Source organism: Ruditapes philippinarum, unplaced genomic scaffold (genome assembly GCF_026571515.1).
Source record: "Ruditapes philippinarum isolate M1 unplaced genomic scaffold, ASM2657151v2 ctg1219_1_1_1_1, whole genome shotgun sequence".
In the NCBI taxonomy this organism is placed as follows: Eukaryota; Metazoa; Mollusca; class Bivalvia; order Venerida; family Veneridae; genus Ruditapes; species Ruditapes philippinarum.
In genome coordinates this window covers 177,236-196,079 of record NW_026855121.1, presented here as the reverse complement: position 1 = coordinate 196,079, position 18,844 = coordinate 177,236, and the positions used below count along the sequence as shown (strand labels likewise).

At 33.3% G+C, this 18,844-nt stretch overlaps 1 protein-coding gene across 1 annotated transcript; it reads right to left on the bottom strand.

The window, feature by feature from the left end:
* Nucleotides 1–2,227: 2,227 nt before the first annotated feature.
* LOC132742158 (glycosyltransferase-like protein gnt13) lies at nucleotides 2,228–10,946 on the bottom strand. Its single transcript, XM_060730488.1, has 2 exons — nucleotides 10,592–10,946; nucleotides 2,228–4,468 (listed from the first exon to the last, which is right to left on the bottom strand). The coding sequence occupies exon 2, from the start codon at nucleotides 4,464–4,466 to the stop codon at nucleotides 2,637–2,639; it is 1,830 nt and encodes a 609-aa protein (XP_060586471.1). The 5' UTR covers nucleotides 4,467–4,468; nucleotides 10,592–10,946; the 3' UTR covers nucleotides 2,228–2,636.
* Nucleotides 10,947–18,844: the final 7,898 nt, after the last annotated feature.

Below are 18,844 nucleotides of genomic sequence, written 5' to 3'. Positions count from 1 at the left end.
TGTTATACCACTTGCATGACATCAGATATTCCCTTTGACATATCCAAATGTTTATGTTTAAGAGAAATATGTGCTTAGTCTTTTTGTTTGATAACAAATTAAATAATTGCTCCTTATATCTGCAAATGGTGTATATTGCACGTGTGTAGCATTACAAACTCAATGAGCAAATATGCGAAAAACTAGTACAATTTTGATATTATTGTAATGAATGTAATTACACATAGATAAAATATAGCATTTCAACGCTTAGTGCCTTAAATAGCGTTAATTTACTCTATTTTGCCCATTCTCGTTCATGCTGTTATGTTTTCGTTCATAAAGTTCATTAATTTAATCAATTATTCAAATTAATTACAAATCAATTAATCAACAACACTTAAACAGACATTGTGATATAGACACATTACTAGTATATGATTAGAAATTTTTCATGTTTACAATTTCCATATTGTTTGAACTTTGCTGCGGCAGCTGATTTTACCCAAACGACCGGCTCTGACAAAGATCAGCTGGCCCATCCGTGCCGTTCGACCATGATCCTCACTGTTCGCCATTCAGTCAGGTTTTTTGTGTGTTTAATTTCTCTATAAAGGATGAATAGTTTTATCCAGTGGTTTTTAGGCTTTTGGAATTACCTGAACCAAACAGAAAGTCTAAGATTTCAAAACTTTCACTTATAATTACTGGTGTGCTTATAATTATATTATAATATTGTAAGCCACCAAGCTTACAAGCTGACTTTTAAGGGTTTTTAGCTAGTGTGAAAACTAATAATAAGAAACACCATTAACGTTTAAATAATCTCTTGTGTATTGATGGAGATAACAAATTCAAGTTTATATCATCAAATATAATAATAATTTATGTAAGAACTTATAATTTATCTACTAAGAGGTGCGGTTGTAACAGCAAAGGGGACCACCAGTTGCATAGTGTTGATGTTAAAATAGCTTGACTACGGGGTTGCTATGTAAACAAAACTCGGCATATGTAAACAAACGGAATTAATTCGGTTTATTGTAAATAAACGGGACTAAAACACTTAAAGGATTGTTGTTTTCTTTAAGGGATAACCTGTTTTGTTTGTAACTTACTGAATAAAATAGATTAAAAAGATGTTTCTTTGAAAATATTCCCCAGTGCCTTGGTTACTATGGAAGTTATTAGAAGCTTGCAACTGGTGCCATTTTCGGTTACAGCCGCCCTTATATAGCTGTCGGATGTTGGCAAACATAGCGTCAGCCAATCAGAACTTGCAAACATAAAAATGCGTAAACAGGTTCTACAATGTTTTCAAATAAATAAACATCATTCACTCGACATACATACAATAAAATACATGTTAAACATAACAAGACGTTCCTAAATAATGACTGATAATCATTAATTTATCACTATATCAAAATACTCTTGACATATATAGAAATTATAGTTGCCAACATTTGCCAACTTTCATACGCACTCGTGTAAGTGCCCTTAAAAGTTCCTTAGAATCAATCACTCTGAAATACAATATAACAATCATCCGTTGTAGTATTTCATATGTAATGCAAAAATATACGTTAACAATCAATTTCTAATTCAACTTGTAACACAAACTTAAGTATTAGCATATATATCAAGATGACAACAATATTCTTGCACCGTAGTAGAACAAGTCAATATGGCGGCCAAATTCGAGTGCAAAATGTTCCGTATGATTGTACACAAAGTAATGGATTTAAACAGATACAAAATAATTAACAATGTTCTAAACTGTGTTGTTTAAGTGTACAATGACATAATATAACTAATAATGGAAATAATATGGATTAAAATTCTGCAATAAGGTGAGCATTACTTGTACAATTCATGTTCGGACAATTCATGTTCGGACAAAGCATATGAATTGGATAACACATATTACATTTCCCCCACCTTAAAAACTAACTTCTCCTGAAGTTAAATAAAGTTACAATACATCATTTGTTCAAGTACATTCAAAACAATACTTGTCAAAATAACATCTCAGTTAATATCAGATTCAGACTTTATCAGCACCTTAAAAACATATTAAATTAGCATGACTAATAAAAGAACAAGTCAAATTTGCTCTGAAACACTCAAGTACATTTAAATGCATTCAAATAAAGACTTAGGTAATGCATATTTCATTTAAGAATCTTAATTCTTAATAAGTAAAAATAAAGTTAACATATAACAAACAGTGAGTACTTTATGAGTACTTTATCATACCTTATTACCTCAGCACATAATGCAATTAATTAAGTCCATACTTTAAGTTCACTCAAGTTAAGACTTAAACACTCAAGTATATATTAATAGTTAATAAACTACTTATATTTAAAGACTTTCATAATAACCAGTCAGACAATTCACATAAAGACTTATGCTTGATTTATATATTTCAAAAATGATTAATAATAATTATGTATCTATAATTGTTTTAAAGAAACACAGTACAACAATACCTGTTTATAATTAAGTTCTAACCTGACAATTATTTTGTGTGGAAAATTAAGAAATGTTGAAAAAGGATAAATTGTGAAAAATACTTCTATTGTAACATATTATTGGTTATTTAAATATTTACCTGTTTTATTACATTATTGCTTCACTACTAACTTACTAATTTATTTCTTGTTTTTAAGTCTTAAAGGTACATGATGGATCTTTGAGAGAATGTCTTTTAGTTCTTCGGATGGCTTGAAACTGTAGAGGATGCTGTGTTTTTCTTCGTCACTGGATTGGTCTTTTTCGATGGCAATGTTTGAAATAACGTGAAAGTTCAATATTCTGGATCTTCCTTTTAGATCGAGTTTGATACCGGTGGAACCAGGCAAGGATAAAAAGTTGTATTTATGGAGAAGTAAGGATCTGTCCATGACGGTTAATTTGTTGTTGTGGTGTTCTTCTAGTCTCATGGCGGCATATTCGGTAACAAGGCGTTTTTGGTCAGGTGTGAATGTTTTCCATTGATGTGGTGGCCACTGAAGATTAGATGTTAAATTTACGCTGCATTCAGGTACAGATGACCATTCTCTTTCTGCTGGTGGAAGAAGCGGCATGGATCCAGTTGTCAGGAGAGTCTTGGCTTTGTTGATAATTAATTCATTTTTAGGTGTTGGTATATATTCTGGTACTACAGGTGTATCAATGTTATTACTTTGTGGTTCATATGATGGTGTTGGAATGTGTTCGTATCTATTATCTGTTGGTGTTGCTCCAGCATTGTAGTAAGGACTGTTAAAAGGTTCATCTGGATCATTTATAGAAACTGGTGTTGGAGATCTTAAATCATTGTAATCAAGTTCATCATTGTCCACATCTGGATCATTAACTGAAGAGATGATTTCATCATTTATGTTAGAGGTTTTAGATACTTCTGTTGAATTTACATTAACAGCTGGACTGTGTACATTTTCATTGTTGTTTAAGTTGTTGTTGTTGTTGTTTACATCTGATTTTACAGTGTCTTCCTTGTTAGTGTTATTGATGTTATCACCTTTTGCTGATGGTTGAGAAGATTCAGGATTATGGTTGATATTGCTGACAGATGCAGGACGTGAAATTTTAAAGTTCTCAGCAGGTTGTGTAAGGCAGGATAGGATCTGGTCAAAGTTTACACCAAGAATCCTGGCACATGAATCTTTGATTTGTTGACTTGTCACGATTTTCCAGTTACCAGTAGGAGGATTGAACGGTTTAGATAGAGTCGAAATTCTTCTCATCAAAGAGTCCATGGTCTTCTTAGATTGGATAACGTTAGGTAGAAGTTTAACCATGATTACATTTTCATTGTCTTCAAGAAGATATGCCTTGACATCAGACGAAATAATTATACTTTTGAGATCAATGGATGGTTCGTGACATCTTTTTTTCATATGTATAGTTGGAGAAGGCAATGTAGACAATTCATGACTGTTGTGAGTTTCAGTTGAAGTAGATGTAGGCAGACTTTGATGAATAGAAGAAGAAAGTTGACATGTAGACTTTGGAGCACTTACTGGCTTGAAAGCAGAAAATTCACGTTCACTGGATATTGTTGAACTTCTACATGATGAATCAGACTTGGCTAATTTCCAACCATTCAACCATTCAGAAACACCAGGAATGCGACCAGTGGACCATTTTGTGACCATCTCTTGAAGAAACTTTGCCTCAACGCTGTTATAATCTGATGCGCCATACAATTCAATATACGTTTTCGAATCCTTACATAGGTAGAAGCAGTTGGTTGTTGATAAGGCTCTTGGTGGCAATTCTTTAAACTGGACAGGGTGCTGACTTTTCACATGCCTTCTTAGGACCTGTACATATTTATAACAACGTTCATTCTGGTAAACACACCATGGGCAGATCAGACGGAATGACTTATGGTTGGTACGTAAGTAGTGGTTTTGGAGTTCCCTCCTTGTAAGAAAAGATGCTGGGCACGTCTCGCAAAAGAACTTTGATTTCATGACTGAAACGAGAAAAGCATAACTCATGTAGGAAGGATAGCTGGTAATTTTCTTTAATTTCAGCATTTCACTCAAATCGATGTTTATTTAATGAAGCGATGTAATTTCAATCAGAATGGTTACAATCATAAAAATGTAGGGTAGGTCATTTTTCTTAAGTTCTAGTATCAACACTATGCTACTGGATTGCTGTTATCTTGTTCATGTTTTCGCATACATTCGGTAAAATCACAAAATGTAGATAAACAATGTCTTTCACATTGCAGAAACGCTTTCTGCTATCATCGTAAGTATATCGCAAGTGGGTGATCAATCCGCTTTCAATACTTTATTTGAGGCCTCCATTTTAATTTAAGACAATTTTACTACTGTGAAATCACCTGCTTTATTACCAATAAAGCCTCACTACCATTATTGCATGCTTTTCTTAAACAATGGACAAGAATCTAGCATTGTTGTTTCTTAAAGATGACTTTCTTCATTAAAATGTAACTATAAATTGCTATCAAATTTTGTTAAGTTGATGTGTTCAGAAAACATTATACATTTAAATTATCAGGTATAATGGTATGTTACTGTGTTGCTCATTAACTATTTGCAGGATTGGCATCAGGTTTGTTGGTGAGGTAGGTAGAAAACCACTTTGGTATGTTGTTGCTCTTGTACTTGACTAGCCTGTCAATGTGTACAGCTTTAGCAGGTAGGTTTATGGACTTTTTAACAAGATAAACCAAATCATCAACTTTCTTTGTAATCAGAAATGGACCTTTCCAGGTAGGTGAAAGCTTTTTACAAACTCCAAGACGACGAGATGTGTCATGTAACCAGACTGGATCTCCGACAGAAAGTGAACGACTCTTTGCTGTTAAGTCATAGTGACGTTTACGGTATGAAATTTTAGTTTTCAAAAACCTCTCGGGGCCTGTTCATGTATGAGTTCTAGTTGGTCTTTAAGATCAAGAATGTAGTCAGAGGTAGGTTTGTTAGGTTCATTTGAAATGTTGGACTGAGGGGGCAGGCCTATGCATGCTTGTAATGGCAGTATAATATCTCTTCCAAATACCATTTTATTAGGTGTGGAACAAGTAGACGCATTTACAGAAGAACGGTATGCCATCATGACCTGAGGAAGAAACTTATCCCAGAGGCGTTGATTTGAATTGCAGTACATACTTAACATTGAGGCGAGCGTTCGGTTAAATCGTTCCACAGTTCCATTGGATTGCGGGTGTAGGGCTGTTGATCTAGTGTGATAAATCTGTAGAAGATCACACATGTCAGTAAATAACTTAGAGACGAAGTTGCTGCCTTGGTCAGAATGTATTTGAAGGGGGACACCAAAACGAGAGACAAACTCATTTACAATTGCTTTGGCAATTGTTTCTGCTTCCTGGTTAGGAATCGCAATTGCCTCGGTCCACCTTGTAAAGCAATCACAAATGACAAGAACGTAAATATTTCCAGACTCGGTCTTTGGCAAGGGACCGAAAATGTCGACAGCTACACGTTCAAATGGTTGAGAAGCATTTATTCTACCTAAAGGAGATCTAGTAGGTTTGGGCGGTTTACGAGATGCACAGCTATGACATTTTGCACAAAACTTTTCAATTGTATCTTTCATGCCAGGCCAGTAGAAATCTTGACGGATCTTTGCAAGAGTTTTATCAAAACCCAAGTGAGCAGATGATGGGATGTTATGCATATAGTGAAACACATCAGACTGTTTTTCTTTAGGTACAACTAATTGCATATGAGAATTATTTTCATCATCAAACCAGTTTTTGAACAGAACTCCATTTTCAAGAGAGAGACGATTCCACATGCGCCAAAGTGTTTTAGTTACTGACGAAGAATGACTAATTTCTTGCCATGAAGGTTTATCATTTGACTGATCGAGATGAAGCATGATTATGTTAAGATCTGGATCTTTTAGCTGTAAAGTGCGTAATTCAGATGGTGACCATTGTGACAGTATAATTTGTGTTGATAAGAAAGGAGAGTTGTTATCAGAGTTACTACGAGTAATTGCTCTAGTCATTTCAGATTGAGATGCATTGATGATATCTTGTTTGTCAGATGTGTTGCTTGTTATGCTATTGTTCAGACTATTCAAAGTTAAATTGTTGTTTTTATTTGAGCAGTTGTTGTCGCTAACTTCATCTAGATTTCCATTTTGTTGTTTCGAACATTTTGAACAGGGCGCACGAGAAAGAGCATCAGCGTTTCTATGTTGAATACCGGGGCGATGTGTAACATTAAGGTTATATGTACCTAACAGTTCTAACCAACGCGCTACTTGTCCGGTTGGCTGTTTAAGGTTCTTCATCCAGCTCACTGCGGCATTGTCGGTTCTCAAAAGCACTGGTTGACCATATAAATAGTGATGAAATGATTTCAAAGCATGTACGACAGCAAGCAATTCTTTTCGTGTAACGCAATAACTTTGTTCGTGCTTGTTTAAAGTCTTGCTTAAGTAAGCTATTACAGTTTCCTTACCATTTTGAGTCTGCGAAAGAACAGCGCCTGTCGATTTGTCGCTTGCATCCGTATCTAATATGAATTGTTTATTTGGGATCGGATACCAAGGATAGGTGCAGAGATTAATGCTGATTTCAAGGTTTGAAACGCAATTTCGCATTCAGGTGTCCATTCAAATTTTGTCGCTTTATCGGTCAACCGGTTTAAAGGACGGGCAATTTTTGCAAAGCCATCGACAAAGCGGCGATAATAAGAACATAAACCCAGAAAACTTTTTACCTCGCGAGCATTACGAGGAGTGTTCCATTCTTTAACAGCTGAAATTTTGCAAGGGTCAGTTGAAATTCCATTTTCAGATACAACATGACCTAAAAATTTGACCTCTTTTTGGAAAAGAACACATTTCGAAGGTTTAAGTTTCAGATTAGCTTCTTGTAACCTTTGAAGTATATGGTCTAACCGTTCTAGACCTTGGTCAACTGTTGCACATGGTATGATGATGTCATCCATGTACAAAAGACATTCTTCCCATTGTAACCCTCTTAAAACATTTTCCATTAATCGCTCAAATGTAGAAGGCGAGTTGGCTAGTCCGAAGCTCATAACAGTAAATTGATAAAGACCCATAGTAGTTGCAAAAGCTGTTTTTTCTTTGTCTTCAGGTTTCATCGCGACTTGCCAAAAACCGCTATTTAAATCTAATGAACTAAAGTAACGAGCGCCTGATAAGGAGTCAATACAGTCATCGACACGCGGTAAGGGGTAAGCGTCTTTGACAGTCAGATCATTCAATTTTCTGTAGTCGACACAGAAACGTGGAGTACCATCTTTTTTCGTAACTAAAACAACTGGCGATGCCCATGCGCTATTTGACGGTTCAATAATACCGCGTTTTAACATTTCATTTACTTCAGTTCTTTCTATTTCACGATTGCCTAATGGAAGCCTTCGCGGTGGTTGACGTACAGGTACTGCGTCTCTTGTATTGATAGAGTGCTGTACATAATCAGTTCTACCAATATCATCAGAAGATCTAGAAAATGTGTTCCGATACTTAAACAAAAGTTTAACAAGACCTTGCTTTTCAGTATTATTCAAATTAACAGAACTTCTATCATAAAGATTTTGGAGATGCTCAGGTATTGTAGGTTCTTGTAAAAGTTCATTAACATGCGCAATTCTTGCTGAAGCAACAGTTTCACATTCATAGTATGACTCACAAAACCCAACATTCATGTTTTTGTATAATGTTGCTGCATTGCTGCCATAATTGATAACATTGACAACAGGATTTCCTTTGGTATTAATGATACCACTCATAACAAGGATTTCATTTTTAGCCATGACAGATGTAGCTGGTTCAATAAAACCATTTTCAGACAGATGATCAGCTTGAGGTATTTTGACAGGAACCCACATTCTTGACTGAGGGGGGACTTTAATAGTTTCTTTCATTTCAACTCTACAAACTTGTAGTGCTTTTCCTCCAGTAAATAGAGGAACAATATTTTCACCCATTTGAAGACAAGACCTTTTGTAGTTAATACACTCAACATGTTGCTTCAGAAAGTCTTGACCTAGGATACCCTCAGTATCCATACTACAAACAATAAATGTAATATCATAATGCTGGTCACCTAGTTTTAGTAGAAGATCAACAGAACCAGACACTGACATTGGTTCACCATTGACAGTATGCAGTGTACTTGAAACAGGTAATATCTTAAACAATTGACCAGTTGGATCAATTTCATGAAGCTTTTTCTGTGAAATCAAAGAAGAAGTAGCTCCACAGTCAATAAGAAAATCTACAGAAACATTATTTAATTTACAAGTTGTGTAGAAACCATTATCATATTGGTTAAAATTAGAACCAATTCTAACAGAGGAAAAATTTTGATTTGTAGAATTATTAATAATTGGCCCATTTAACTTAATTGTATCAATTGCTGACTCTTGGCCATCAGAGCCAGCTTTTTCTAGTTTCCCTGATTGGCTGAAAGCTGAGAAGATGAATTCTGCATATCTTTTGAAGTATTTTGCACTTGGTTTTGGTTATTGCCAAGATACTGAAACCTTTGGTCATATGATGGAGTGCGCCTTTCATTTTGCAATGCAATGTTGTTCACATTTCGATTAACTCTTGCATTCTTGGGACAAGATCTCCACAAGTGATTTGGTGAATTGCAACCAAAACAGTTGTGATTATTTTTCTCATGATGCACTTTATTTTTGTTATCATACTTTTTCTCTAGCCTATCTACTTTATTTTCAAGGCGTTTGATTACAGTTATTAGATCTTCTGATGATTTGTTGGTTGGCATTGATTCAAGTGCCCGAACAGTACCACTTTGCGAGCCTAAAATGCATTCATATTTTTCAACCACAGAGACTGCCTCTGTTACTGTTGAACAATTATTGTCTACGCATCGACATTTCATATCAGTTGATAACGAGCGATAAAACTGGTTTAAAGCTAATTTTTCTTGAGCCCTACAATCGAGATCAGAATAGGCTTTTTGCGAAAGTTGAATCAGGTCATCACCAAGAGTCGCTATACTTTCACCTCTTTGTCGCTTTCTATTTTCAAGCTTATTTAACCAAAGAGCTTGATGCTTTAGATGTCCGAAACGGTCACGCAATCTAGAAACAAGCAACTGGTAGTCGCGGCGTACCTCGGCGGAAAGGGTCATATAATATGTTCTTGCTGAACCACGTAAACTTGCTGATAGTGTTAGGACTCTGGTTCGATAATCCCAACGTGCAAGCTCTGAGCAATCTTCAAAGTGTGATAAATACTGTTCAAAACTTTTAGATCCATCATAAGAATCTGGCTTAATTGATTGTGTGACTGATGATGGTTGGGTCATATAAGATGGAAAATGATCACCACAGTTATTTGAAGTGTTCACTATATTATGTTGATTCATTCTCAGTGTTTGTGAAGAGTGTGTATGATCATTATTTTTATGTGAAGCTGATGTGTCTCTTTCATTTTCATAAGTATTTAGCTCATGAGTAGATGAAGTGCTTGATATGCTTTCATTGTCAAACTGATTTTCTTCATTATGTGGATTATCAGGTTGATGATGTTGGTAGTCATTTTGTGCATCAAAAGAAATATCAGGATCAGGAGATGCCATTATGTAATTTATGTGTTGAACTTCTTTAATCGGTGCTGGCAAAGAATAGACTTTTAAAAAAATGCAGGCTAAGGTTCGATGTTGATGTATAACTTAAATATAATCAACAGTTCTGACACCAATTTGTAAGCCACCAAGCTTACAAGCTGACTTTTAAGGGTTTTTAGCTAGTGTGAAAACTAATAATAAGAAACACCATTAACGTTTAAATAATCTCTTGTGTATTGATGGAGATAACAAATTCAAGTTTATATCATCAAATATAATAATAATTTATGTAAGAACTTATAATTTATCTACTAAGAGGTGCGGTTGTAACAGCAAAGGGGACCACCAGTTGCATAGTGTTGATGTTAAATAGCTTGACTACGGGGTTGCTATGTAAACAAAACTCGGCATATGTAAACAAACGGAATTAATTCGGTTTATTGTAAATAAACGGGACTAAAACACTTAAAGGATTGTTGTTTTCTTAAGGGATAACCTGTTTTGTTTGTAACTTACTGAATAAAATAGATTAAAAAGATGTTTCTTTGAAAATATTCCCCAGTGCCTTGGTTACTATGGAAGTTATTAGAAGCTTGCAACTGGTGCCATTTTCGGTTACAGCCGCCCTTATATAGCTGTCGGATGTTGGCAAACATAGCGTCAGCCAATCAGAACTTGCAAACATAAAAATGCGTAAACAGGTTCTACAATGTTTTCAAATAAATAAACATCATTCACTCGACATACATACAATAAAATACATGTTAAACATAACAAGACGTTCCTAAATAATGACTGATAATCATTAATTTATCAATATATCAAAAATACTCTTGACATATAGAAATAATAGTTGCCAACATTTGCCAACTTTCTTTCGCACAAGTGCCCTAAATAGTTCCTTAGAATCAATCACTCTCAAATACAATATAACGATCATCAATTGTAGTATTTCACATGTAATGCTAAAATATACGTTAACAATCAATTTTTAATTCAACTTGTAACACAAACTTGAGTAGTAGCATATATATCAAGATGACAACAATATTCTTACACCGTAGTAGAACAAGTCAAAATGGTCGCCAAATTCAAGTGCAGAACGTACTGTATGATTGTACATACAGTTATGGATTACAACAGATGCAAAATGATTTACAAGGCTCTAAAATGTGTTGTATAAGTGTACAATAACATATTTTAACTAATAATGAAAATAATACGGATTAAAATTCTGCAATAAGGTGAGCATTACTTGTACAATTCATGTTCGGACAATTCATGTTCGGACAAAGCATATGAATTGGATAACACATATTACATTATAGTATATATTTTATGATATTTGGAAGATATAGATATATCTGAAAACAGTTTATCTAATGTCCAACAGATATCATGAAGACTAGTGTTATACTATCAATATTTTTTGTTGCCGCCTTTATTTTCTTGTCTTCTGAGTAGAAAACAATAATTGAACACGTCGTCTTGAGTTTCCCACTTGATCGACAATAAGTATCGTTAGAACTAAAAAAGATTCTATTATGCATTAGATGCAGCAATTTATCTAGCCGTTGTCACTTTTAGGCAAAATTTGTAGATGCTTTGACCACTTATCTGCGTATTGTGTGAATTATTATATGTAAATTATGAAAGTATCCCATAAGAAACAGGTTTATATGTCTATATCTTCTAATAGACTGGCTTTTCGGGAATGAGTCTAACAGAGTACGGGTACATATCTGTTGAAATAAGAATATAATGAAAATATAATGATAGTCGACTTGCGCAAATGTTTCACTAGCAAAAAAAGAAGTTGATAATGAACTGTTTTAGAACTAGAATTTAGGCGTTTAAGACCCATTTAGGTGTGTCTGGCCCCTAAATAGCTCAAAAGTAAGTTGATCTAAAGCGAAGAAAATATCAGTAGTGATGTGTCTGTGATTTAGAAAAGAGGCTGCCAAAAACAAGAAAAAACAAAACAAAAAAAAAACAATTTTACTGTAACAAAACTATATATCGCAACAACAAAGTAAGTTTGGCTAAAGCGAAGAAAATATCATTAATGATGTAACTGTGCTTTAGAAAATAGAATGTCATTAAACAATTTTACTGTAACAAAGTTATATAAAACAACAACAATGTAAGTTTGACTAAAGCCAAGAAAATATCATTGAAAATGTAACTGTGATTTAGATAATAGAAACGATAAATTCATTAGAATATTCTATGAATCTCTCAGTCAGTGCACGGTTTGTACACACCACTGTCGTTAATGAACAGGCACATTTAATCCGAGTCTACAACATTTTTCACTTGTGCCATGTTGAGCAACCTTTAAGGATTGCACTTCATTTACTTTATTGCTTAAAACAAATTTCTCACATTTATTTAAAGGAAATATAACCAATTTATTTTTCTCATAGTGAGTTTAATTTACATTGTTTAAGCTATTTTAAAAGTCAATAGGTAAAGTTGCCTGCATAAAATCGAGAATGCATAAGTAGCTTAAAAAAGAAAGGGCAAATAAATAAATAAATAAATAAATAAATAAATAATTCTTTTAAATAAATAAATGAAAATTTCCGGATTTCTTCGTGATGAAACTATACAAATCTTAACTTTAAACGAGTGATTATATTCACCATGCTTTGATATATACATGCATAAATAGTTTCTGACATAAGTTGTCATTTTGTGTAATCATTTATGGAATGATTTTAGAAAAATGTTATAAAGCAAGTATCTTTGAGCTAAGTTACATTTTTTCAAAGCGATTGTCATTAAAGTAAACTCGCTGTCACAACAATAAATTGGTTATATTTCTTTTAAATAAATGTGAGAAATTTGTATTAAGCAACATTATATAGGGTAAAAAGAAACTTGCTTATTAATGTGTTCACAAGAGATTTGTCCATTATGTATTTTCGTAATCAACTTTGCCTTCAGTGTTTCTTGTCAGTTTTGTCTCTTGTGGTATATACCGATGGTTTGATACAAAGAATATGTATTTCTCTTTAGTCTGATGTAAGAGGTATGTAGTTTAACGTTAAATTCAATCATAACGTGTAAATATAACTTTTCAGTTCGATAAGATACAAAAATATTTAAGTCATATTGTAAAAAAACTTAAGTTTGTCAATAGAAAACTACTTATCTTATCTAGTGCTCGAATTTATCTAATTGAAGCCGAAATAATTGTCATACACTATTCATAGTTATAAACGACAAATTCATTAGAATTAAGAATATCAATGTCTATGAATCTTTCAGTCGGTGCTAGTGTGCGTGCACGGTTTGTACATACCACTATCATTAATGAACAGGCACATTTAATCCGAGTCTACAACATTTTCAATTGTGTCGAGTTGAGCGACCTCTACTTCATTTACTCTCTTTATTAGCACATCATCTGAAAGAAGACTAGAAGACTATGAGTTTGCTTTTAAGTCATTCCAGAAGATAGCAATTGTCATATTAGCCTGTCAGAATGTCTTGGTTGAGGAACATATAAGTTCAAAAGCAGAACATGGGGTTTGCAAGGTGGAAAGTCTAACATTCCAAAATATAACAATTGTAAGTTTAGTCTGTCAGGATTGCTTGGTTGAGGAACATATAAGTTCAAAAGCAGAACATTATGTTTGCAAGGAGGAAAGTCTGACATTCAAAAATATGGTAATTGTCAGTTTTACATGTAAGGATTGCTTGGTTGAGGGACATTCAATTTAAAAAAGGTACATGAAGTTTGCCAAGAAGATAGTTCATCAAAGAGCTAAGGTTTTCCTTTTGATTACCAGGATGGATGATATACATATATATGAGAATAATTTATCTAATGTCCAAAAGATATCATGAAGACTAGTGTTATACTATCGATATTTTTGTTGTTGCCTCTTTTGTTTTCTTGTCTTCTGAGAAGAAAACAATAATTGATGTATTATTCTTATTTGTTTTATGTACAGTGCTAATGGAAGTAGCTGGACACGTCGTCTTGAGTTTCCCAATTGATTGAAAATAAGTATCGTTAGAGCCGGCAATGCAACAATTTATCTAGCCGTTGTCACTTTTAGACAAAAAATTGTAGATTCTTTGCCCAGTTATCTAGACAAAAAATTGTAGATGCTTTGCCCAGTAATCTGTGTATTGTGTGAATTATTATCTGTAAATTATGAACGTATCCCATAAGGAAAGGTTTATATGTCTATAATTGTCTTCTAATGAAAAGGTACACTGGCTTTTCGGGAATAAATCTGTCCGGGTTCATATCTGTTGAAATAAGAATATAAGAAAATATAACGATAGTCGAATTGCACAAATGTTTCACTTGATAATGAACCGTTTTAGAACTAGAATTTAGGCGTTTAAAGCCCGTTTAGGTTTGTCTGGCCCCTAAATAGCTCAAAAGGAGAAGCAGATTTGTTATCGAGTGGTAGCTGGTTCTATCTAGCTCCTTGCGAAATTTCTTTGATCCCAATGGTCAGTTGTCTCTGGCTGCTGTTGCTGAAATCATGTGAGATTTGACAAAGAATGTCATTAAGTTTCACTGTAGCAAAACTATATATAGCTACAACAAAGTAAGTTCGGTTAAAGCCAAAAAAATATCATTAACTATGTAATGTTGGTTTGAAAAAGAATGCAATAAAACAATTTCACTGCAACAAAACTATAATACCGTATATAGCAACAACAAAGTAAGTTTGGTTAAAGCCAAGAAAATATCATTAACTATGTAATGTTGGTTTGAAAAAGAATGCAATAAAACAATTTAGCTGTAACAAAACTGTATATAGCAACAACGGAGTAAGTTTGTCTAAAGCGAAGAAAATATCATTAATGATGTAACTGTGCTTTAGAAAATAGAATGTCATTAAACAATTTTACTGTAACAAAGCTATATAAAACAACAACAATGTAAGTTTGACTAAAGCCAAGAAAATATCATTGAAAATGTAACTGTGATTTAGTAAATAGAAACGATAAATTCATTAGAATAAAGAAAATCAATTTCTGTGAATCTTTCATTCGGTGCTAGTGTGCGTGCACGGTTTGTACATACCACTGTCATTAATGAACAGGCACATTTAATCCGAGTCTACAACATTTTCACTTGCGCCATGTTCAGCGACCTTTAAGGAATCCACTTCATTTACTTTATTGCTTAAAACAAATTTCTCACATTTATTTAAAGGAAATATAACCAACTTATTGTTGTCACAGTGAGTTTAATTTACATTGTTTAAGCTATTTAAAAAGTGATTTAGAAAACAGAATGTCATTAAACAATTTTACTGTAACAATACAATATATTACAACAACACAGTAAGTTTGGCTAAAACCAAGAATATATCATTAATTATGTAACTGTGCTTTGGAAAATAAAGTATCATAAAACAATTATATTGTAACAATAAATATACATTACATTCGTTACAATGTTCTTGCATATGGCTGATTCTTTTTATTTTCTTTTGGCGACTTTCAATACATGCAAATACACAGAATTTGATATTTGTGTGATAAAAAGAATATGATATCCTTTGTCAATTCACATTTACTTTTATGACAATCGCTAAGAAAAAATGTAATTAAGCTCCCCAGATACCTGCTTTATAATCATTCCATGAATGGTTACACAAAATGACAACTTATGTCAGAAGCTATTTATGCATGTATATATATCAAAGCATGGAGAATATAATCATTCGTTTAAAGTTAAGATTTGTATAGTTTCATCACGAAACCATTCTCATATATTTATGTTAAATTTATCGATAGAATGCACGAATAACTAATTAGCGCTGAAAATTTACTTTGTTCCTTTTCTTTAAAAAAAAATTCAACAACAAAACAACGATAACAAAAGCCAACATGACATGGGTAACTCTTTTACATAAACATTTTACAACTTTTACATAAAATATTTTAAGACATTGGCAGTGTTGACCTATTAAATAGCTTAGTAATTAAACTCACTGTGACAACAATAAATTGGTTATATTTCCTTTAAATAAATGTGAGAAATTTGTATTAAGCAACATTACATAAGGTCTTTCTCGTCAGTTTTGTCATTTGAGGTATTTACCGATGATTTGGTACAAAGAATATGTGTTTCTCTTTAGTCTGATATAAGAGTTATTGAGTTTAACCTTAAATGCAACCTTAACGTGTAAATATAATTTTTCAGTTCGATAAGATACAAAAATATTTAAGTCATATTGCAAAGAAACTTAAGTTTGTCAGTAGAAAACTATTCATCTTATCTAGTGCTCGAATTTGTCTTATTGAAGCTAAAATACTTGTCATATACTATCCATTGTTATAAACGATGAATTCATTAGAATAAAGAATATAAAGGTCTCTCAATCTTTGAGTCGGTGCTAGTGTGCGTGGACGGTTTGTTCATAGCACTGTCGTTAATGAACAGGCACATTTAATCCAAGTACAGTATTTTCATTTGTGACCTGTTCATCGACTTGTAAGGATTCGATTTCATTTACTTTCTTTATTAGAACATTATCTGTAAGAAGACTGGAAGACGAGTTTGCTTTAAGTCATTCCAATAGATGGTAACTGTCATTTTAGCAAGTCATAATTGCTTGGTTGAGGAACATTTAAGTTCAAAAGCGGAACATGAGGTTTGCAAGAAGGAAAGTCCATGAAGTCTGACATTCAAAAAGATAATAATTGTCAGATTAACCTGTCAGGATTGCTTGTTTGAGGATCATATAAGTTCAAAAGCGGACCATAATGTTTGCCATGAAGAAAGTCGATCAAGGAGCTATGGTTTTCCGTTTGATTACCAGGATGGATGATATAGATATATTTGTATCTGAGAATAGTTTATCTATTGTCCAACAGATATCATGAAGGCTAGTGTTATACTATCGATATTTTGTTTTGCATCTTTTGCTTTCTTGTATTCTTGAGTAGAAAACAATAATTGATGTATTATTCTTATTTGTTTTATGTACAGTGCTAATGGAAGTAGCTGGACACGTCGTCTTGAGTTTCCCAATTGATTGAAAATAAGTATCGTTAGAGCCGGCAATGATTCTATTATGCATTAGATGCAACAATTTATCTAGCCGTTGTCACTTTTAGACAAAAATTGTAGATGCTTTGACCACTTATCTGCGTATTGTGTGAATTATTATATGTAAATTATGAAAGTATCCCATAAGAAAAAGGTTTATATGTCTATATCTTCTAATGAAAAGATAGACTGGCTTTTCGGGAATGAGTTTGACAAAGTACGGGTACATAACTGTTGAAAAAAAGAGAATATAATGAAAACATAACGATAGTCGACTTGCGTAAATATTTCACAAGGAAAATGAAACTATATAATATCATCATAAGCACACCACTAATCATAAGTGAAAATTTTGAAATCTTAGACTTTCTGTTTGTTTCAGGTAATTCAAAAAGCCTAAAAAATGGCCATCTTCCAATCTGGATAAATCTATTCATCTTTTAAATGGGAAATGAATAGCGAACAGTCCGGACCCTGGTCGGCTGGTCTTGGTCAGAACCGGTCGCTTGGATAGAATCAGTTGCCACTAGCAGACAAAGGGGCAGGCAATATGACGATTGTTAACTTAGTCAGTTATTGGAACACTGATTCATAGTTATATATATAATAATAATCGAGTTCTCTTCTTGGTCAGAGACAAAACACAATGATTTGTATTTTTTCTGTCTACTACATGGAAAGGGAATAATATAAAAGAATGAAATATTTCTAATCATATAATGTGTCTATATCAACATGTGTGTTTAACTGTTGTTGATTGATTGATTTGGGATTGATTTGAATAATTGATTAATTTGATAAATTTGATGAATGAAAACATAACAGCATGAACGAGCATGGGCAAAATAGAGACAGTAAGCACTAAGCGTTGTAATGCTAAACGAGGGTTACGTATTTATGTTTAAAAAGGTGTGATTTTACGATACATTGCAGTAAGTACGAAGAAAAAAAATCGACTTACTTACTAACTGTATCTAAATTTGAAAAGGTGCAATTTAATGACGTATAACAATGAGTATTATGACAGTTAAAGTCAGAAAGATGTAACAATGTTTGTGTTACAAATGGAGAGCATGGGAACGGATACGCTCGTAGTTATTTGAGAAAATACGATAGCAGATATTACATTAAACAAAAAATATTGCATGACATTGTACAAAATAAATGTTACCGTAAAATAGTGTTAATACTAAAGAGATTAGTTAATATCGCGGAAGCGACGGTTAGATATGGCCATGTCGTATTTTCGCTCCGCGGAGCGCCGGACGAAAACACGATAATGCGACAAATTCGCTACTTTGTCCTATTTCGCCACGCGTGGCAGGCAAAAGAAAGAAAAAGATAAACAATATACATTTTGTATTTATTTCGTTCGTGTTTTCGCATGGCGCCCCGCGGAGTGAAAAATACCACATGGCACAAATCAGCCACCATAGTTAGCTTAGATTGTAGTAATCTATTAGTAGAGCAAATGCTCCCTTTTTAACATATAAACAATTTGTAAATGCATTTGTTGTTGTTGTTATCTTTCATTTTTCGTAATGCATATACTTGTTGAATAGGTATTATTTTATGTGGGAAAAATTATTCATTTAACCGACGAGCTATATTAATATTTATCTGTATTATAAGTCTCTATCGTAAAACGTTATTATAAAATTAAGTTATTGGAGACAATACGGTATAGGAGACAATACAGTTTTAGCACTGGAGATATTACGGTAGTTGATAATCGT

What these genes read in the sequence shown, in the direction of transcription:
- LOC132742158 (XM_060730488.1), bottom strand. Translation starts at nt 4,466, where the DNA reads ATGAAATCAAAGTTCTTTTGCGAGACGTGCCCAGCATCTTTTCTTACA.